This window comes from Felis catus, chromosome C1, assembly GCF_018350175.1.
Source record: "Felis catus isolate Fca126 chromosome C1, F.catus_Fca126_mat1.0, whole genome shotgun sequence".
In the NCBI taxonomy this organism is placed as follows: domain Eukaryota; kingdom Metazoa; phylum Chordata; class Mammalia; order Carnivora; family Felidae; genus Felis; species Felis catus.
This window is the reverse complement of record NC_058375.1, coordinates 28,346,237-28,368,702: the sequence shown is the minus strand read 5'-3', so window position 1 is coordinate 28,368,702 and position 22,466 is coordinate 28,346,237. Positions and strand designations below refer to the sequence as shown.

The 22,466-nt window shown below is 56.3% G+C and overlaps 1 protein-coding gene across 2 annotated transcripts in view; it reads left to right on the top strand.

Annotated features, from left to right (window-relative positions):
• The window catches only part of GRIK3 (glutamate ionotropic receptor kainate type subunit 3), a 230,466-nt gene that overhangs the window by 154,901 nt on the left and 53,099 nt on the right, over positions 1-22,466 (top strand). For both annotated transcript variants that reach the window (XM_003989866.6, XM_019836667.3), the window contains exons 4-8: positions 2,058-2,239; positions 4,681-4,734; positions 14,316-14,489; positions 15,077-15,220; positions 20,467-20,574. In XM_003989866.6, coding sequence (XP_003989915.2) covers positions 2,058-2,239; positions 4,681-4,734; positions 14,316-14,489; positions 15,077-15,220; positions 20,467-20,574 — 662 coding nt within the window. The remainder of the gene's footprint in view (positions 1-2,057; positions 2,240-4,680; positions 4,735-14,315; positions 14,490-15,076; positions 15,221-20,466; positions 20,575-22,466) is intronic.

Genomic DNA, 22,466 nt, shown 5'->3' with positions numbered 1-22,466 from the left:
AGTTTAGGAAGCACTGTGACCCCTGTTTGATCCAGATCATTCCAGGATGCCAGAGCCCTCTGCCAGCCCATGCACCTGGGTCTGAGGCCTTCCAGGAGACCGGGGGTTCCTGATGACCGTGGCCGTGGCAATGCTTGTTTGGGAGCCCCTTGGGAGGCTTAGGTCACAAGGATATATCTCTGTCCTTTCCAGCAGAGGGGAACGATGGATACCATTCAAACTGCTTTCCTGGTGACCAGCCGTCAGGAATGGAAAGGAGAGGCTGACCAGATCTAGGCATTTGTATCAGAAATGCATTTGGAAACCCAGATGCTCTGTTGGAAGGCTCTCAAAGTAGGCTGTCTGTGTGGGGGGACTCTGTCCAGACAAGGGACACTGAAATAGTTGATTGCAAACTTTAATCCAGAGAAAACTAGTTTAAGCAAAAACAAACAAACAAACAAACAAACAAAAAAGGAGGAGTGGATTTTGTTGGCTGTGTTTACTGGAGAGTTCAGGAGTAATTTTAGCTTCAGGTACTATTTGATCCAGAGGCTCAAATGGGTATCATTAGGACTTACTTGTCCTGACTTCTGTGGTTTTGGAATCCTTCTCAGGTTCTGTGTGGTGATGCCCAGAGTTACTTCCTCCCTCTTTGGAGTGAAGTGGAAAAGGGGGCGTAGCTCTTACCAGTGGCTGAGGCACCATTTCTGGAAGTCATCTGATAGGACCAGCTGGTGTCACATACCCATCTCTAAGCCCGTACCTATGCCTGGAGGAATGTGTGTGCTGATTGGCCAGGCTGGGGCCGCATGCTGTGCCCCTAGAGCTGGGGGTAGATCCTTCCTGAGTCATGTGGTGCGAGCATGGAGGTGGAGTTGCTCCCCAGAGCAGAACCCGAGTACTGTCGAGGGGGAATGGCCTGTAGCCAGTGGACAGCACAATTAGGACACAGACGCTAAGCCCTGACTGTGGGCGGGGAGCCTAGTGGGCAGGAGGGGATGGCCCACTTGGGACCCTGGCCCCTGCTGGCTCAGCCCCTCCCTGCAGTGGGGAGAGGTACGGAGGGCAGCAAGCAGGCTTGCTCCCAGGCTAAACAGAGGGGAGTCAGCAAGAAGGGACCTTGAAATAGCTACGGAAATGAACTTAATTAGACCTAAGTAAGCCATTTGTCTCCAGGAAGTGACATTCAGTTTTCCCTGAAAGTCCCCAGATTAAGTGGTTTCGCAAAATGCCAAGGTGGAGGATGGATTTTTCAGTGTGGGGAGAAAAAAAAAAACAAAACAGTAAGTCAGTTCAATTACGGAAATTTGCATGGAGCACCACCTAAGTGCCAGGCCCTGTGCTCGAGGCTGCGGGGACCCAGGGTGGGGGGTGAGACGAGGTGCTGAGGGCGAGGCCACCGGGTTGGAGGAGGGGGTGTTTTGTTTGGACAGAGCAGTAGGGGTAGGCTTCACGGAGGAAGCGATTCCATTGAGCCTGGAAAAAATGGGTCGGGTTTACTGAGGTAGCCTGTCCTTGGGTTGGGGGACACAAATACCACGTGGGCTTATACAGTCCCAACAGTAGTTGGTACAGAGGAGCCTGGAGCCTCCACTTGTGCCACATCCTGGAGGCAGGTCCCACGCTTCCCAGTGTTGCAGGTGGGGTGATGAAGAGGGGTGGCCTCGGGTCTGGGCTCCGTAAATCTGTGTACCCCCTTCTAGTTTAGAGGGGAGCGGGGAGGTGTGGTCAGTGGGGACTTGCTGTCTCTCTGTGCCTACTTTTGGATCTGCACGTGTTGTATGTGTTTCTGTGTCTGCACACGCCCTTATTTACATATGTGAACAAGCCCAGGCGTGTGTCCGTATCAAAGTACGCATGTCCATGTAAACATGTGTTTGCGTGTGCACAGCCCGGTGCCTGTGTCCGGACACATAACTGAGTCCGTGCACGTGCACGTATCTCTGTGGGCCACGCGTCCACGTCTGTGTGTGTCTCCAGACCTGTGGCCGCAGGCGTGTGTGGACACCCGAGATGCCCGCAGCTGTGTATACCTGTGTGCACACATGTGTCTTTTGCACCCCGGGGCCTCCCAGGGCTCATCCGACTGCAGGAGCTCATCATGGCCCCATCGAGGTACAACATTCGCCTGAAGATCCGCCAGCTGCCCCTTGACTCCGATGACTCACGCCCCCTACTCAAGGAGATGAAGCGGGGCCGTGAATTCCGCATCATCTTCGACTGCAGCCACACCATGGCCGCCCAGATCCTCAAGCAGGTGCGTGAACGCGGGCCAGCCGGAGGGATGGAAGGCATGGTCGGGATCTGCCTGCCACGTCCCCCCCCCCCCCCCCCGTTCCCTTTCCCACACTCGGGCGTGACGCCGGCCAGAGTTCAGCTGGACCCCAGCTCCGCTTCCTTCTGGCGATGGGAACCGGCCTCTGCGAGCCTGTTCGAGCAGCAGCAAAATGGACGCAGTGCGGTCTTTAAGCTCTGGCTTGGTGTGAGGATGGAATGAGACCAGGGTTGAGCCCAGCCTGGCACCCGGAGGGTGCTGTGAGAATGCTAGCTTCGGTGCCATCACTGCAGGTGGGGGTCAGGGGCTGCCGCGCAGGGCCCGAAGCCACACAGGACAGAACATTTCAGGAGGCCCGGAGAGGCCTCGGGGTCGCGGGAAGAGCCCCAGGAGTGCCTCACCGCCTCTTCCGTGATGAGTTCCCCGTAGCCCACAGCACTTGGTGTTACTCTTCCTATTACTAGGTTTATTGAAGTTCCCCGCACCATCTGCTCCACTTTGCAGTGACAGTGGGGGAGGAAAGTGGCTCTCGGTCCCGGATGGGCCTCTGTTCCTTCCCAGACGCAGCCTGGCATGGCATGCTGGGAACAAGAGCAGTGTCTGCCAGCTGCCTAAGAAATAAACAACGAAATCGCCTACAACCCCCTTGGAGGGTGCTGCCGCGGAAACCCAAAACACTCAAATTTGAGCCAGTGCTCTGTGTAAAAGGCGATTATATGGTCCCAGAAAGCGTCCCTGGTGATAGAAGGAGGCATTCCGTGGGGCTCTATACTCATGACCCTGAGAGAGGCAGGTAGGGGCTCGGGGGGAGACACGGAGTGCAGGGAGACGGGCGCTGAGCTGGGGACGGGGCATTTTCAAGTCCGTGGCGGGGGGGGGGGGGGTTTCTGGTCTCAGCCTCCAGTTGGGCCTTGCCAAGGGGGTGCCCAAGCCTCCTGGCCGCCTCTGTCCTCCCCCAGGCTCCCTCACACAGCGGTTAGATAGCTCGTTTGGGGGTTTGGATCTTGCTTCTGCCCTTGGGTGTTGTGCGCCCAAGAGCGAGGGACCCCAGGGTCGTCCCCTCCCCTGTCCGTGGAGCCAATGATCCCTACCTCAGCCGGTGACGGAGGATTCTGTTGAGACAAGGCAAGGAAAGAGTCTAGCCCAGAGTCCGGTGCACAGTCGGCACCCAGTGTGGGGCATCTTTAAAGTCACAATGGAGGAGACCCACACTCCCCAGAAGTCCCTTAACCCTCCTCCCGGGGCACCTGCCAGCACTTCCTTCTATCACGGAGTAATAGAGACAGTCATGACCCCAGTTCGCCGAGTTACTATGTGCTGTGTCTATTTAGCCCCTCACTGCCACCCTGGGAGGTGGCAAGGATTATCACGCCCAGTTTACAGGTGAGGAAACTGAGGCTCAGGGGGAAAGGAATGGACCCAAGGTCATCCAGCCAGAAAGTCGAAATTTACTCCCCACGTAATTTACTCCCCACGAAATTTACTCCCATTTACTCTGCCTAACTTGAAAACATCCAGAATTAAAAGTGGAGATTTTGTGCTCAGCAGCTATACACTGCACCCCACAAAGGTAAATACATCCATTTACTGAAGCCTTTTCTGAGCCTTGAACCTACTGAAGCAGGCTGTGAATCTCCAAGAGGGCGAGAGAATGAGTGACATTTTCCGAGTGGACTTGAGCCCGTGACATTTATTCCTCCAGAGCACTTTGTGGGCCCAGAAGATCTTTGCAGAAAATGCATTATGGTAATTATTATAGATGATAGGTTTCTAATAAAATACATAAATGTGTACAATGCAGGCTTCATGATGGTACATGGTAATAATTCCAGCCGTGCGGGCTGCTTCGTGGTCAGCTGGACCAGGGAAGCCTGGCTGTCTCAGCCCCCTCCCCCGGGAGGCTCTCAGCCTGACCACAGCCTCTCCTCCTCAGGCCTGGCTGGAGGCTGGTGGGGGCTGGGCTTTCCCACACCTCTCTCTGGAGCCAGGACGGTGAGCTCCGCCGGGTGGAGTCAGGGCACTGGCAGAGGCGGTCTGGGGCTGATCCCGGCGGCATTTCTCTGAAGTGTGGCAGGCCCGGAGATGCTTACTGAAAAGCCAGACTACCGGGCCCAGCCCAGCCCAGCCCTGCGGAATTCGGAATCTTTGCAGAGTATGGGCTCAAGATTCTGCGTTTTAATCTGTCCCAGGTGACTTTCCCGGACACTCCCGTGTGAAACCCTCCGCCGTCTACCAGCCGGTCGTTGTCGCTTTGGGGAGGTGGTCTCAGAGAACAGCCCCCTCCCTGCGAGGAGCCAGACCCTCTCAACCCCCACCCCCAACCCCCCACCACCGCCCCGTCCAGTCCTCACCACTGGAGCGGAAGTGGGGAGGCTGCTTCTCGGGCACCCCCTGCAAGTTGCTAATGTTCTGCTTTCCCGCAGGCCATGGCCATGGGCATGATGACGGAATACTACCACTTTATCTTCACCACTCTGGTAACGTACCGCTGGGTCATGGCACGGGTCGGGGTGGGACCCCCTCGGAGCAAGGTCAGCCTGGTGGGGACAGTTGCTGCAGCTAGAGAAGATTGGCGCTGGCCTTGCTTCCTGAGGCTCCAGGTGTGGGCCCAGGCAGGGGCACAGGGATATGTTTGTGGCCCGCCCACTTTGAGAAGCGACATCGTGTTGTGACCGAGGGCAGTGAGTCTAGACCTGCCCACGCGACCACAAGCCCCTCTGATTACCAGCCACGGCCTTGCCTCGGTTGCTTCATCTGCGAAATGGGCACGATCGTGGCCTCTACCCCCCTAGGATGGTGGTGAGGACTAAATGTGCTGACTAAGTAAAACGCTGAGAGCGCTGCCTGGTTCGTGGAAAGAGCTGTGGAAGTATTAGCTGTTCTTACTATGGTGACCCCGGCCTCCCAGCCCACACGCTCCGCCTCGAATGTCTCAGGCCTCACACAACAACAGGCATTGCTACTTTGGATTTCCGCAGCATCCCCGCCGAAGTCTCCCCACTCGCTGTCAGCCGGCCCAGCCCACCTGCAGGCTCCAGATGGGTCCTGTCCAAACTCTGAGAACATTTAGGGCCATTTAAACCCATTAGGATAATTAGTTGTGGCCTGAAATCAGCAGAATGAAGAGATCCCCGTGCCAAAGGGGCCCCAGCACCCGGCCGCCCTGCGTGGAGCCAGACACCCTTGCACCTCCCGGGGGCCCTGGGGGGACTGTTCCATCCAGCCTTGTTCTGGGGCAAGTGACAGCATGGCTAACCGTTCTGTCACTGAAACAAGCTTCTGCCGCCTGCATCAGCCCGGCAGGCTTCTGTGTTCCTTCATCCATCCGGGACCCAGATAACATTCCTTACCCAGCACCTGGGCTCCGCTGAGTATCTCCTGACGACTGGCACTGAGGCCCTGGCCTCAAGGAGCTCCCCTCCTGTGCGGTCTGCACCTCCGTGTCTAGGTCCTTCGGCAGGCTCGTGCCATCACAGGCCTGGACAGATGGCCGTGGGGCACAGGGCAAGGAGACACCAGGTACGGAGGGGCCGGTGGAAGGTGGGAAATTCGAGGCAAGAAAGCAGATGCTTACGTTGTTCTTGAAGGATCAGTAGGAGTTCACCAAGGAGAGAGGGGAAGGGGATTCCACACGAGAGAACAGCATAAGCAAAAGGCAAGAGGCACGTTAGCGCTTCCCCGGATTGCTTGGGGCTGGCTCGCTCTGGCTGATTGCCAGACCCCGTCGTGTTCATCTCTTCGCAAATCCACGTTCAGCGGTAGCACGTAGGTGGCTTGAAGTCAGCCATGGTGGAAGGAATATTCGTGCCACAGGAGTTGGCAAATACTACAAATGACGGTTTTTAGCCTGCCCTCCCCTGAGAGCTGGTTATTAAGCGTTTGCCAGCACGCCATTTCTTATTCCCCTCCCTGCACCCCCACATACCCTGTGCCCGTGGCAGAGCTCAGGGGCCACCCTGCACATTCTCTTGATCCAGAGCTCAGACCTGGGGACGTGCCATGAGTCACGCTGGGAGAATGGGATCCTGAAAACTGGAGACCGAGATCAGGCACCTCCTCCCGCAAGTCCCTGCTGGATTTCTGCCCACCCAAGCTGACTTTTCCATGCCATGCTGTATGCTGGAAAGTCATTGCAGGCTGGAGGATGAGGCCACCAGGTCTCCCGTGTTTTCACCTCTGTTTGGAGCCCGGAGCGAGGCAGAGGAGGAAGGCTGGGAAGGTGTGGTGGGCACATTCCAGGGGCCCAAGGCCCTGTCCCCTGGCATGGCAGCCCCGTGCACCCCTTCCTGGGCTCCTGGGGTGCAGAGACCAACGTCCGGGCCCTTTGCCCTCTGGCCTGACTCCACCTTTCAGGCAACACTCTGGAGACGGCACCTCCCTAGTGACCCCAGTTTCCTTACGTTAATGCCATTGCCCTCCTGGGGGCAAGGCTAGAGGTCTTAGAGGGAGGCTCAGGGCAGGGAGTGCCCTGGGGTTTCCTCTGGCCCCAGACAGTGTCCACTTCTCTTTTTCATTTCCTTAATTCAAGCATCCGTTTACTCCCTTGTCCAGCAGCCACGTGCAGATGCTCTCAAAGCCCCACGGACTGAGCAGGGCACTTGGGTGGGAGACAGTGTGCAGAGGTGGCCCCAACACAAAGCCCACCAGCTGGCAGGCTCCCTTCATGCACGGAAGGATCAAGCACTGCGACCCGTTCACCTGTACATCTCCGGTGCCCAGATAGTGCCTGGCCAGGCAGCAGGCGGCCATTAATGCCTGAATGAATGAATAACGACAGTACAACGTAGAAAGTAATCAGTCAAGTTACCAAGGCCCTTGTCATAGTCACGGTGAAGACCGTGGACTCTGGGGCCAGCCTGCCTGACTTAGAAGTCGAGATTCTTCCGCTTCCCTGGGCAAGTTACTTCACCTCTCTGTGCCTCATTTTCCCGTCCACAAAACGGCCACAGCAACCGCATCACCTCATGGCATTGTTAGTATGTTGAGTGCTTGATGTTTAATGAAGTACTACGTAAGTGTTAAATTGCTCGTGTTTTCTCTGTATTCAGCATCGCCCATCTCATGCAAAATTCAGAACAACTCTCCAAGGGAGGAACGATGTCCCGATTTTACAGGAGAGTAGAAACCAAGGCTCAGAGCGGCCACTCGTGAGAAAGGGAGCAGAGCCTGGATCTTTACCAGCTGGGGGCTGTCTAGCTCCAAAGGTCCCTGTGGAGACCTGTCGCCCTGAAAACCCGCACAACGTCATGGCTGGCCTCCCCTGGCCGCACACGGCAGCCATGGTCCAGGCACGGTGGTCGACACTAACGAGGGGAAATGGAGCCTCCACAGATCCCAGCCTTGCCCACACCTCACAGGTTCCAAAGCCCTTTCTCCACATCGCTGGTTTTCCTCTTTCCACGGCAGAGTTTTTGCTCCCCGTCGATGGATGGGCAAACCTGGGACCGGAGAGGTTGAGTGGCTTGCCCAGAGTCTCACGGTGGATCGGTGGTGGAGGCCGTGGCTCCTGACTTCCGGTCTGGTGCACGGTCTCTCCAGCCCACTGCCCGTGCTCCCCGGGCCTCTCTGAGGAGCAGGGAGAGTGGATCTTTCCAGGGAGGAACCCTGCCGCACAAAGAGTTCTGCAATTTGCAGCCGAGTAGGTGCGCGCGCGTGTATCAGGGGCTCTAACCAGCGTGTCTCCCGACCGCCCCCGGCCGCCTGCCTGCCAGGGCATCAGCCGTGTCCCTTGGGTCCCTCCGCTCCAGCCCACGTCCTGCTTCAGCTCCGGCTCCAGCCCCAGGATCCTCCTCCCGGCCCCGCTGGCTTCAGGGTCGGCCTCGTGATTCCGCCTCTTTGCTGCCCATTGGTCAGTTGAGGCTGTATCGGGGAGGGCAGTGGCATTTGCCGTTTCTCTCCTTCCCCTTAGCAAACCCACGTCACCAACTCCTCGCCTCTAAAACATTCTCCAAACTCGCTTCTTTCACGCAGAAGACATTTTAATTACCCCAGCGGCCAGTATCTGTGCCAGCCAGCTTTGAGCCATTCCCAGATAACCCCGCGTTAATCAGCCCCAGCTGAGCCCCTGGTACATGTCATGTGTAGGTAAAAGCCTGGAGGTGGAAGAAGAATTATAATAAATTAATAGATAAGCAATCACAATTAATGCCACTTCCCGGCAATAACAGTTATATCATGGGAAAGATATTTTCATCTGTCATTCCTTAAGGCAATGTTTTCTGAGCTTCAGCTTCTACCCAGTCAGACCCATGGGGTGCTAATGAATTAGTCTATTATGTTATGCTGAATGTTTCTAAAAGGTCCCTCGTCGACACTGAATTCGGCGTGTCAACATTTGGCATCGAGAACAGCAACTTTTTGCCAAGCGGCAAGGTTGCGCTCGGTTCGCCGTGCGTGGCACCTGGGGTCTCGGCGCGGGGCAGTTTGGGCCAAAAATCGGAGCCGGACAAAGAGGCCTCTTCAGCAGCGCCCCGTCGTCACTGCCCTCGTGTCACAGGAGCGGGGACATTTGGTGCCACGGGTCCCACCACACTTTGTACCCCGGGCTCAGGGTGACAGGGAGGGAGGTGACCCCAGCAGCGACCCCAGCTTGCTCCCTCCCAGGCTCAGTGTGTCAGCAGACCACATGCTACGTCTTGTAGGCTTAGAAGGCCCGATGCCACCAGCATCCAGGCCCCCACAGGGCCAGAGATGCCCCCTTCCCCCTGAGTCACGGAGGCCCTAGGCTGATGCTTTGGCAATCCTTCAGGCCTTTGATATTAGGTTAGCGCCGCATCAGAGAGGAGGCTGTGCCTTGCCCCCACCAGCGCGTGCAGGGGCGGTGTGAGGAGGGCGCCCCCTGGGGGCAGAGCTCAGCTTCTCTCCCGGGGCCCCAGCAGTTCAGCTCTGGCCCCAAACTCCCCGTTCTCCACTCTGCAAAACAAAAGTGCTTCATCTTCCTTTACCTGCCTTCTTCAGAGGCGACTTGGGGAAGATCTCTTGATACTGAAGCAGTCTCCTTAAGGGTCTGTCCCTCCTCCCCAGGCAATTTGCCAAACTGCTCCTAACCTCCAGCGTCATTGAGAGCTCCCCCTGAGAGGTGGATGTGAAACACTAGTCTTGATCCCAGGCTCTTCCCAGTGCTGTTTGGGTGTCCAGAGAGCGGCTCAGCTGGCCGACCCTTCTTTCCACTTCGGGTGACAGGTGCACGGGGGAGACAGACATAGACACTGATAGTTGTCATCAGAGGGCTGAAAGCCGAGAGGTCCCAGGGTAAGGGCGGAAGCACCCCTGACCCACTCTGTTGTGCATGTGTAAAGGAGTAGTCAGGGGAGGCTTCCTGGAAGAGGTGCCCCTTGAGTTGGATCTCAGAGAACAGCCCACCCAAGAGGGTTGAGAAGAGAGACATTCCAGCCAGAGGATAAGAACATGCACAAATGCCGGCACAGGGAGGAGGAGATGTGTGATGGGGGCCAGCGAGGAAAGGAAAAGGGGAGCGAAAGTGGTTTGGCTCCTGAAACAAACATGGGAGGGGGTGGGAAGAAAAGTGGGGCTGGCGGGGTGGAGAGCTTTGTAAACTAAAGAATTGCACTTTCTTCTGAGAGGGTAGCAAGGATCCATAAACACAGGAGTGAGGGGGGTGGATTGATCCATCAGAAAGACCCCTCTGTGTGCTGTGTGGACCGAGGGCTGGTCACAGGTCAGAGGGAGGGCTCGGGAGCTAGACTTCCTGGGTTTGACTGCACCGCTCCCCAGCGGTGAAACCTAACCTCTCTGTGCCTCAGTTCCTTCCTCTAAAATGGGGTGCCAACAACACCCTCCTTGTGTGAGGTGGAGATGCGAATTAAGTGGTGCCTGAGGTGTAAGATTGACAGGTGCTCATAGCTATTAGCTCGTCGTGATTGTTTCTCTATTGCCAAGATGGGTAAGGCGGGAAGGACCGGACTCCTGTCTGCCCCTCACCTCCCAACAACCAGGGGCCACATCCCAGACTGTCCATGGCTCATACGTCCCCCCCCCCCAAAAGCTCCAGAACCCATCCTGATGCATATTGTGTGTTTGGCAACCACTGGGGACAGTAAAGCCCGGGAATTTTTGAATAAGACAGACAAAAATGTACAACCAGCTCTCAGAGGGGAGGGGGGATGCCCCTGGACTTGTAGCGCCTCTGATTTCCATGGTGTGAATACTTCCGCTGTGGCTGGTATTAAGCTACCAGTGTGATGTCATTGGACGCGCACAGGGACGGGGGAAGTGCGAACAGTTAGCTCCCACGGGCCCGTGGGAGCCGGCTCCAACACACCACTGAAACGGCCCCGGGTCCGAATTCTGCTCCGCCCCATAGGAACTTTGTGACCGCAGGCGAGTCGCCTGATGCCCCTGACCCTGCTTCCTCATCTGTAAAAGGAGAAGACGATTAAACAGCTACTTCGCAGGGGGTTACTGAGATGGGACAATGTCTTCCACATCAGGGCTGAGCGCGGTGCCTACCCTGGGCTCCCCAGTGAGACTGGGGCAGGCACCCTCTGGCCAGCCCAGAGAGACCCCCTCGTCTGCTGAAGACCCAGCTTCGTGCTCCCACCCGACCCCTTCCCCGTCCCAAGTCCTGGCTGAGAATCAGCACCCTATTTGTTTGGGCAAGGCTAGGACTGACTTTTCTTATCGGTTCAAGTCTGTGCCAAACCTCCCCGCTACTCCCTACCCCTTAAGCCTTCAAAGGGGAAACCAACAAAGTGCACCCCAGAAGAAGCCCACTCTGGGGGTGCAGCGGGAGCAGCAGGAGTTTAGCATCAATTAGGGAGACAGGAGGGCGCCAGCACCATGTGCATAACCTGCTCCGTGGGCTCATTGTTCCTCGAGCCACCACTGAGTTAACCGAAGCGTGGACTGTGACGGGCTGGGGTGTTATTCCCGACGGCTGTGGCCACGCAGAGAAGGGTACAGCCCACGGGGTGCCCTGCCGCTCTCCCAGCACAGGATGGAGGGTCTGAGTCGAGGGACCCAGGAAAGAGGATGGACCGGGGGCCAGGACGGAAGGCAGCTTGATGAGGGCAGAGCATGGAAAAGGATAGGCAGTTGGCCAGGAGGACCTTAGGACGCCGTTTCTCCACTAGTAGGAAGGGGCCAATCCAGAGGATCATAGTGTGTTACATTTTCAAAAAGTAAAAAAAATGACTCATGCAAATATAGGATAAACACGTATCAACGACGGATTCCGTTCACTAACAAGGGAACCAGTAGGATGGCAACACTGTCTCCAAGAGCTTTTGGGGGATTGAGTTTTTATTTGGAGGGGAAAACACAGAGTGAGACTGCTCAGTGAATTAATGTCCTACAGGGCAATAAACCACAACATTGGGGTTTATCCTTCCAGTTGGCAAAGGTCTCCAAGTTAACCTTGAGTCTGGGCCTTTAATCAGTAGCTGAGAGTGAAGTCAGGCCCAGGTGCGTTCTCCCAGAGCATCACGGAATCCAGGACGGGCCTGGTCAGCGAGGCTTCCCTACGACATTCCCTACGACATTCCCTTCCGCCTTATTTCCAAGTTTGGGGAGTTTTGCTTAACAGGACGGAACTCTGCTCTGCTACTCTAGCTGCCACCTGCCACCTCCCTGCCCCTGCCACCTGCCACTTTTTCTTAATGCCTGGCTTGCCCCCCCTCCCCCCCCCGCCCCAACCCCTCTGCCTCCTCGCCTCACCGGCCCACCTTGCCACAGAGCTGGAGTGCAGGGAGGGGCCGGAGCTGGGCCGCTCCAGGCATTGAGGCTTGTCTTCCTGGCCCTTCGGCCAGGGCCTACCCGTTGCACCAGATCGGATGTGGCCTGGCCACGGACAGACGGGCTGACTGTCGGCCAGCTGCTCCTAGGAGGCGAAGGGTGACAGGCCTGGCTTGTGACGTAGGCAAGGGTGAGAGGCCTGGCTTGTGAGAAGAAGACAGCGGTATTTCTTGAGTCCCAAGCAGAAAGACTCTTCTTTTTTATTGAATTATAACTGACCTACGATATTATGTTCATTTCAGGGGTACAAGATAGCAATTCAGTATTTTTATACATTACAAAACGGTCCCCACAGTAGGTTTGGTGACCGTCTGTCACCGCACAAAGTCATGACCGTATAACTGACTGCATTCTCCGTGCTGCACATTACGTCCCCGTGACTTACTTATTTTATAGCTGCAAGTTCGTACCTCTCAATCCTCTTGACCTATTTTGCCCGTCCCCCCACCCCCAGCCCTCTCCCCTTCTGGCATCCACCAGTTTGTTCTCTGTGTCTGTGAGTTTGTTTTGTTTTGCTTTTTAGATTCCACACGTAAGTGACATCATGACATCATACGGTATTTGTCTTCCTCTGTTTGACTTGCTTCACTTAGCATAATGCCCTCTAGGTCCAGACACATTGTTACAAACGGCAGGATTTTGTCTTTTTGTTTGTTTGTTTGTTTGTTTATGGCTGACTTGCATTCCTCTGTGTGTACACACCACATCTTCCTTATCCGTTCAGCTGTCGATGGACACGTAGGTTGCTTCCACATCGTGGCTACTATGAGTCATGCTGGAGTGAACACAGGAGTGCACGTGTGTTTTCAAATTAGATTTTTTGTTTGCTTCAGATAAATGCCCAGAAGTGGAACCCCTGGATCATAGAGTAGTCCTGGTTGTAATTTTTTGAGGAGACTCCATACTGTTTTCCACAGTGCCTGCACCTGTTTGCATTCCCACCAACAGTGCACGAGGGTTCCTTTCTCTCTGCGTCCTCGCCAACACTTGTGGTTCCTTATCTTTTTGGTTCTAGCCATTCTGACAGGTGCCAGGTGAGGGCTTGTGGTGGTTTTGATTTGCATTTCCCTGATGATGAGTGATGCTGAGCACCTTTGCATGTGTCTGTTGGCCATCTGGATGTCTTCTTTAGAAAAATGTGTTTTCAGGTTCACTGCCCATTTTTTTTTTTTAACGTTTATTTGTTTTTGGGACAGAGAGACACAGAGCATGAATGGGGGAGGGGCAGAGAGAGAGGGAGACACAGAATCGGAAGCAGGCTCCAGACTCTGAGCCATCAGCCCAGAGCCCGATGCGGGGCTCGAACTCACGGACCGCGAGATCGTGACCTGAGCTGAAGTCGGACGCTCAACCGACTGAGTCACCCAGGCGCCCCCTTTTTTTTTTCACTGCCCATTTTTTAATCTGGTTTTGGCTTTTGGTGGTGGTGTTGTTACTGAGTTGTAGGAGTTCTTTATATATCTCGGGTATCAATGCCTTGTCAGATATATAGTTTGCAAGTACTTCTCCGGCTCAGTGTTTTCATTTTGTTGATGGTTTCCTTCACTGTGCAAAAGCTAGAAAGGACTAGTCTATTTTTTATTATTTTTTAATTAACATTTATTCATTTTTGAGAGTGAGAGAGACAGAGTATGAGCAGGGGTGGGGCAGACAGAGAGGGAGGTACAGAATCTGAAGCAGGCTCCAGGCTCTGAGCTGTCAGCACAGAGCCTGATGCGGGGCTTGAACTCATGGACCGCGAGATCATGACCTGAGCTGAAGTCGGATGCTTAACCGACTGAGTCACCCAGGCACCTCTAGAAAGGACTGTTTTCAACTAGTCTTTTGGGGGCAGATAAAATAATTCCCTTGGGCTTCCCTCTGGGTAACTTGGAGATGCCCAGACCCAGTGCTCTTTGTGCTCCCAAAGTGAGCTCCCCCATCGTTGGGAATGACCATGATGGCCTTTACCAAGCTCCTGTGATGTTCTGGGCTGGGCCTTTATGTGACCTGTGGCACCGGGTCCTATAAAAGAGCCACAGTCCCCATTCCGTAGATGAAGAAATTGGTTGAGCCACCTGCCAGAGGTCCGGCCGTGAGTATGTGAGGTCGGCCAGCAGGCAGAGGATGTTCCCGTCAATTCCACATCAGTGCTCCTGCAGGTGCTCCGTCACCGTCGAGCCTCCCCCCTGCAGAGCAGGGCTCTGCTGGGAGATGCAGCCTTGGGCGGTGGGGCTCTGAGTGTGGGATGGTGGGGGGGTGGGGCGCAGGGGGGTGGAGCTTACAACAGCCACACCGTTATTTACTCGAACCTCTCTCCGTCAAGGATCTATATGCGTTAGACCTGGAGCCCTACCGCTACTCAGGGGTGAACCTGACAGGGTTCCGGATCCTCAACGTGGACAACCCCCATGTCTCGGCCATCGTGGAGAAGTGGTCCATGGAGAGGCTGCAGGCGGCTCCCCGGGCAGAGTCCGGCCTGTTGGACGGAGTGATGATGGTATTCCAGCCAGGCGGGTCAGATCCGGGGTCTCCCCTTTCCCTGTCCTTCTCTCTCCTTTCCCTCTTCTATCTTTTCTTCCTTCTTCCCATCCTTCTTCCCTTCCCTCCATCCTCCCTATCTCTTCTCCCCTCCCACCACTTCCCTTCCTTAGACCTTAGACTAGGCTCTGGGAACACAAAGGAATCAGACACAGTCCCACACCAAAGGTGATAGTGGAGGCTTGTAAATGGATTGTTTCGGAGCGCAGGGATAAGGACCCTCGGCTGTGACCAGCCGAAGGCTGGGGAGCGGGAAGGGAGAAGGTGTGGGCAAGGCCTAGGGGAGCAGCAGGAGTGGTGGGATGGGGTGAGAGGGCCTAGAGGGAGAAGGTCTGAGCTGCAGAGGGTGGGAGTTGAGTGTCTGTGGAACAGCAGGGACACCCAAGTCTGGCCTTTGCTGGGGGCGTGGACGGGGTCACCGTGGGCCTTTCCCTCACCCGGACCCCTCGTGTCTGGCGAGGGAGGGGAAAAGGGACAGAGGATTGGGCCGAGGACTCTCGGGGCTTGGGATCTGCTCTCAGGCAGGCCCTGGGCCCTCCCCTGCAGACTGACGCGGCCTTACTGTATGATGCCGTCCACATCGTGTCTGTGTGCTACCAGCGGGCACCCCAGATGACCGTGAACTCCCTGCAGTGCCATCGGCACAAGGCCTGGCGCTTTGGCGGCCGCTTCATGAACTTCATCAAGGAGGTGAGTGTTCCCCTGCACCTCCCCCAGCCAGGGCCTCCCCCCACTGCCCCTGGGGATCAGCATGGGGTCAGCAGAGCTGCAGAGCAAAGGCCCGGGTGTGGGAGTCAGGCAGAACCCGTTTCCAGTCCGCACAAATCCGGCTTCAGTGCTTCTCCTCTCTGAGCCTCAGTTTCCTTGGGGGGAAAATGGGCCTGACGGGCTCGTTCTTACAGGGGGATTGAGAGGCAAAGGCCCTGGCGTGTAGGAGGTTCTCCGTGGGTGGTCAGCACGGTCAGCAGGACCTGTGTGGGCTTTCTGATGCAAGACATGAGGGTCTCTGCCTCGGGCTGTGTGACCTTGGGCAAGCTAGAGAGCCTTGCTGAGCCTTGATTGGCTCATCTGCAAAATGGGGTACGAAGCATGCCCCGTCACAGTGAAGCGGAGATGAGACCCCGTGCGGAAAGGGCTCAGGGCGGTGTCGGGGCAGAGGAGGCTGGGTAGATCATAATCAGCCCTCCAAACTCCTCTTCGTGTCGTGGGCCCCCTGGGACTCGGCTCTCCTGGCATCACGGCGGCTGTGAAGAAGTCCCATCCGTGGGGCTGATTCAGAGGAACCAGAGAGCAGAAATCCATCCTGCTCTTCAGATGACCGTCGAAACACTTAGTGCCAACGGATAATTTCGAAGGACTCTCCGTCACCATTGTCCTTGTAAGCTGTGGGTGGCAGTTTACCGTTCCCATTTTACGGGGGGGGAAGCTAAGGCCGGGGCCAGGCGTCCTGGCTGCATCACGATTAGCTGTGTGCCTTCGGGTGAGAGGATTAACGTTCTGATGCTCAGTTTCCTGGACTGTAAAATGGGCCTTAAGAGTCCTTACCTCCGTGTTGTTTAGAAGACCGTGTGAAACTGGACGCAAAGCATCTAGCCCAGGACGCGGGCAGAGGCAAATCCCAGTGACCGGTGGAGGAAGACTGCTTGGGGACGAGATCCGGGCAGGGTTATCCTGGGTCAGAGGGAGTGACCACGTCGAGGCAGCACGGAGTGCGGCGGGGGGAAGCCCTCCAGGAGGGCTGTGTAGACGATCTCTTTGTAGCAATCACAGTGGACCAGAAATGAGGCAGGCCGCCTTGAGCGCTCATTCATTTATTCAGCAGCTGATTGTGGTGGGCCCGCTGGGCGCCAGGCGCAGAACCCTGCCCTGGGATCCAGTGGGGCTGAGACAGACGAGCCCCCGCATTCCCAGAACTCCCAGCCTAGGGAGGGGGCAGACACGAAGCAAGCCCTTGCATTCAGGAATGTAATCCCACGTGCAAAGGAAGGCAGCTCCAGGAGGGCCAGTAACAGACCCACCACTTTATTCTCAGTGGACAGTTAGCTTTCCCCCAAGTCCCGAGGTCACCACCACCACTTGGGAACAGCGCTAAAAGGAATGGGGACGGGACACGGGCTGTAGTTTGACGTACGTGCCTGTGGAGTTGTCTCTGCCTCTCCCAGCTGTGTGGCTTCACGCATGGTCCTAGATGTCCCCAAGTGTCCGTTTCCTCTCCTGGCAGATGTCACCCCACCATCATGGTGAGGGAGGCACGAAGTCCTTGGGACCAGCTCCCTCACGCCTCGAAGGGGCTCCATCCAGTGTCGGATATTTTGGTATAAGAAGACCACGATGGTCCCTTCTCATCCAGCCCCTCAAAACTGCAGAGGAAGTCTGATTGTCCAGTGCCCTGAGCAGGCCTGCTTGGCCTGAGCGATCACCGGCTTGTTCTCGGGGAACTCTGAGACCCGACTCTCAGCCCCCTGTGCCTCCTTCCTCGGCAGACCTCCGACGGAGCGGTCGGAGGCCAGCGTGAGGGGGTCGGTGACCCGAGCCACGACCCTGGGACCCTTACGAGCCAAGCAAAAGTGGCTTTGAAGCTTAACCACTTTTTAGCTGTGTGACCTTAGACAAGCTACTGAATGTCTCTGTGCCTCAGCTCTGTCTCTGTACCCTGGAGATTTTCCTAGGGTTGTTGCAGGATGAGGTGGGTGATGGTGTGGGTGAAGCACTCAGGACAGAGCGTGGCACAGAGCAGAAGCTGAACAGATTGGCTGCAGTTACTGTCCTCACAACTGCCATGACTATGGCTTCTTCTCCATGCTGGGTTTCCAGCTCACGAGGATCTCTGGGCCACATAGCTTCGGGGACCCCCACCCTGTCTACCCCTCACCCGTTGGAATTTTTGAGGCTCAGTGACAAAACCCTACAGGGAGCAGATTCGTCACCGCCCGTCCCGTAGAAAGGGGCCCCTTCTCCCTCCTGGGGCTGACTGGCCCACACCGGTGTACCTCCTGTTTCCTGGCCGCTGGCCCAGTGAGTGGCCCTCACCACTCACACTCTTACGGAGCCCTTTCAGAAACACGTTTGTGTCACCTGCATTTGAGGGTGGTGGAGACGGAGGCCCCGAGCAGCCGCGTGGCTGGCCCACAGTGCCACCTCTGCCCGGGACCGGGACCCCCAGTGCCCTGCCTGAGCCCAGCACAAGTCTTCCCTCAGACCATTTCCAAGTTGCCCGTCTCCTTCTCTGACTGCGTGACAGTAAATCATTTTAAAGACTTGGCATTTCCGAGAGGAACTGGAAAATACCAGGCCGGAGTTCAGAGCGTGTGAAGCATCTTTCATTTAGCGAGTCTTGAGCGGTGGCTGGAAGGGGCGGGCAGGCCGGGAAATGTCACGGGGAGGAGCTGGCAGTGGCTCCTTGCCCTGGCCCTGCCCACCCGCCCACAGACAGTCCGTGCCCCCCTGCTGGCATTTAATTCCTCCAGAGCTGACAAGGGGGAAGCTTTGTCCGCTCCCAGTGCAGGTTGAAGGCACCTGCTGTGATTTCCCCTGGGGGCCAGGAGATAGCCTGAGGGTGCAGAGGAGGGGGGAGCCAGCCAGCCCGAGGGGAGCTGAGCCTCCCTGTGAAGTTATAAACAGTGGTCTTTACCTTGTCTGATATTTTAGTCTCTGTCCCCAACCCTGTTTCCAGCCCCTCAGGCTCTGTAAGCCTCCCCCGCTGAACTTGGGCATGGTGACGCCACGCTCTTCAACTCTGTTCCTGCAGACCCGGATTCTGCCCTGCAGCACCATCCCGTGCAGCTTTCTATAGCTCAGCCCCTCTTTGAGCCTCTGTGTCTATGATCCTAAAATGGGGGCGACAGTGACACCCACCTGGCAGGATTGTGATGAGACAAAGCACATTCAGGAAAGGGGGTTAGTTAGCCCTCTATGACAGGATTTCTACTGAGGCCTCAGGCCCTGGCCCGAGCCCCCAGCCGTCCTCCCAGCTAAGCACCAGCCCTGTAATCCAAGGGAGAAATAATACCTTATAGCACTTAGCTGGGATCGTAGATGGCAGGCACTGTGCTAAGCACTTTATACATCTTTTTGAACACCTGTGAAATAGATCATTTTCCCCTTGCTGAAGCTCAGAGAGGTTGGATCACTTGTGCAAAGCCCGCATTCTGTCCAACTTGTCTTAGAGCTTCCCGTACCCCTTCCAGGCCCCGTCCCTCTGCCTCGGTCCGTCTACCGGCTGGCTCATCTGCACACTTACCTTGGGGCCTTAGAGCTGTCCAAATGCTTGGAGAGCCCACGGGTTTTATTTTGGACTCCTGGGATCCATGGTCCCACGAACTTGGGCGTCCAGTTCTGAGTGTCACTGTGTGCGCCGGGGACATTCAGCCAGGGAGAGGCCCTGGGGCCATTTTCAGAGCCTGCAGGGGGTCATGACCCCAGTGTGGTTGGGAACCACCTTGGCAAAGCAAACATTTCCATAATCAGACCTTCCCCGCCCCCATGTTCTCTGGCGCCTCCTTCCCCAGCCTCCTCCAGCCCAGTGGACTGTGTGAGCTCCAGACTTCCTCCCCCACCTCCAGCCTGCAGCCTCCCTTGGTTCCCAGGGCCTCCAGGGTGGGTGGGTTTGTTCTCCCAGACACAGAAAGCCCGTGGGTATTGGGGCGTTTACGCGTGTGCTGGCTGCCTCCTACCTCCTTGGAGAAGGGAGAGAAAGGACGGGGCTCCAGCCTGAGGGGTGGGGCCCTGGGACCCCAGCTGCAGCCCGGAGCTCTGACCCCCCTCTGCGAGCTTGGGTGATGCGCCCGGCCCTCCTGGCCTGCTTCCTGGTCTGTAAAATGGGAATCGTGACCTCACCTGGCCCACCTGCTGGGCTGCTGTGGAGGTTACATGCTCTGAGCGGTGTGAAGTACTTTGCAGGGATGCATTGGGTCCACAGGACAGGTATTTTCTAGAACGGAGTCAGCAAACCTTTCCTGCATCGGGCTGGAGAGTAAATATTTGGGCTTTGTGGGCCAGATGGTCTCTTTGTAACTATCCAGGCCTGAGGCAGCGGCTCCAAAGCGGCCAAAGACAATAAGTAAACACATGGGTGTGGCTGTGTTCTAATCAGCTGTTTACAAAAACAGGCCGCAGGCCTATGGGGCACCAGCTGTAGCTTGCTGGCCCCTGATCTAGAAGAGTGGGACTTTCTCAGCTTGGGTCCTGCACGTTCTCTGCATCTCTCTCTGTGTTAACGATGTTAATGACAATACACAAAAGTGACCGTGAGCTCAAGGGCTCGGGTGGCACCACGCACTGTCCTAAGTATTTTATGGGCTTTATCTCCATTCACCCCCCCCCGTGGCGTTTTGGTACAACTATGAATCCCGTTTTGTAGATGAGGAAACTGAGGCAGAGAGGTGACCTAGAATTCCTAAATTTGCACAGCTGACTGCGGTTGGACCCGGCATTCTGACCCCAGAGTTCTTAACCTTGACCCTCGTGGAGCCGGGGCCGGGGGCGGTGGGGGTGACTTCTCGGTCTCCTCCTGCTCGACTCCACGCGTCTGGTCTTACCCGCCAGGGCTGGCTCGGCCCCTTGGCTTTTCCGCCTCTGGGTAGGTGTCACCTGCCCCAAGCCGCCCGCCTGCCTCCTCCTTGCCCCTCTCTGGGGACCCGACACGGGCTTCCCCTCCTCTTTGGCTTCAAGGCGGGGGCTCATTTGAGTGCGTCTGAGATCGATGTTGTACACGAGAAGGTGCAAATGTAAAGCTGGCTAAAGAGCATAATCGAATTTATGGAAATCGCTGGCTCGCACCACAGCCCGAGCAATGATGGAGGTGATTATTAATTAATCATGGTCTTGGGGGAACAGTATCAGTGCAAAGAGTAATTAAAATGAAGCATTGTACAGTTGTACCGAATGATGATTTATGAGCCCGAGGAATTGCCGCTCTGCCCTCTCCCTTCCGGCAGGCTCAATGGGAAGGATTAACTGGACGGATTGTTTTCAACAAAACCAGTGGCTTACGGACGGATTTTGATCTGGACATCATCAGCCTGAAGGAGGACGGCCTGGAGAAGGTGCGTGGGCTCAGGAGAGGGAGGGGGACAAGACCTTGGGGGCTCGACATGACCTGGCATGGCCTGTGCCCTGGCCCTTTGCGGAACATGGAGGCCTGGTCAGACTGGAAGGGTACGGAACCCAGTGGCCTGGCCGTGGCAGACACCCAGGCTATCGCCCGGTGAGCAAGGGCCACCGGGGATGCTTAACTGGGAAAAGTCATGAAAGGCTGGGGGGTCGGGGGGGGGGGGGGGGGTGTGGCGCGCAGAGGGACAGACCCGACTTTGGGTAGCAGAAACTCTAACCACCAAGGGGGTGGCTGCCTGGGGAGTAGTGAGCTCACTGTCACCGGAGGCATTTAAGCAAAGATTAAGCAATATGATTGCTTGTCTGGGAAATGCAGTTGGTTCTTATCCTTAGAGAGAAGTTGAAGCACATGAATTCTGATCTCACTCTCGATTTCTAAGGTCTCAGTGATTTCAGGGGGTTTTGATGAGAAAGCAAGCCCTTCTGGGGCCTCCATCTGGCTACCATCAGACGTTTGTAAATGAGGCCAATTCTCCCTGGGAGCCTTCTGCATATTCTGTCCAGTCAGGCTGCTGGCCTGGGGAGGAGATTCAACATTAGCCCTAATTCTCCGAATTCCTGGGACCTCAGGACCAGGGGGTCAGCCACACCCTCTCCCACCAGCCTGGGAGTAGGGTGATCAAAAACCCGGAAGTTGGGGAGGGGCCAGCTTGGATGCCTCTGAGACTTCAGGATGGCTTGATTCCTCTCCTCTCCACCCCTGTCTGCCATTGATCAGGCCTCCCTCCCTTGGATTGTTTTAGCACTCAGCCCTGGCCTCTCCACCTCCACCCCTGAGCCTGCAGCCATGCTCAGTGTATACACACACACACACACACACACACACACACACACACAGCTTCCCAAAGCACAGCATGGTCTCCCAGTGCCGAGTTAAGCTCCAGCCCCTGACTTGGACTTTTATGGCTCTCTGAGAAACAACCCAACTTGCCTCTCCACGCCCAGCCTCCACTGGCCCCAGAACATTCCCTGTGGCGCAGTCACACCCACTCCCTCTGGCCCCTCCTTTGGCTGAGTGATCGCCCTGGCTGTGGAGGTGGCCTCTGTCTCCTGGGGTCGCTCCCTCAGGCACAGACGTGGCTCTGGCTGGGTTGCAACTTGTGGCCAAGTTTACTCCGCCCACTCCTGAGTGTCCCACAGACTAATGGGGGCTCCTGTGCAGGGGTGGCCAGGGAAACACCACCTTTCCTCTGCATACAGCGTCAGTCCCTTAGGGACAGGCGCTGTGGCCTCTGCTCCTAAGATCAGGGAGACCAGTTGGTCCAACCTACTCGCACCACAAGGTCTCGCCGGGCGGTATGCCAGCTCCTGTTTAAACTCCGGCAGTGCCTGGGGGTGGGAGGGTGGGGGGTGGACCTTCCTTCTCCAGCAGTATTGCTGCAGTGGTTTTCGCTCAAGTGGCATCTCCTTTCTGCTCTCTCAACTGTCCATCTCTGGAGATGGCCTAAAATTCTAAGGATGGCAGTTAGACACACGTATGCCCGTGCGACCTGCTCCCATGCCCGCAGCAGACGCGAGTAATGGGATCATGAGAGCACTTTCCATCTGAGCCTTCTACCACAGCATCCCTCTCCCAAGGACAGAGTGATGATAGCTAACACCCAAGAAAAGCCCTCCTACTATATACCCGGACAGAGGTTGACCTGCCTCCTCCAGAGGCTCCCGGTCACAGCCACAGGGAGTGGTGGGCAGACAGCCTGTAGAGGCTGGGTCCTCCTCCGTCCTACGTGTTCTCGCCTCCCCGGGACTCCCGGGATCTAGCCAGGCATGCAGTGGGAAGTCAGTAGGTGCTTTCTGGGGTGAGGGTTCCAGCTGCTCAGGAACC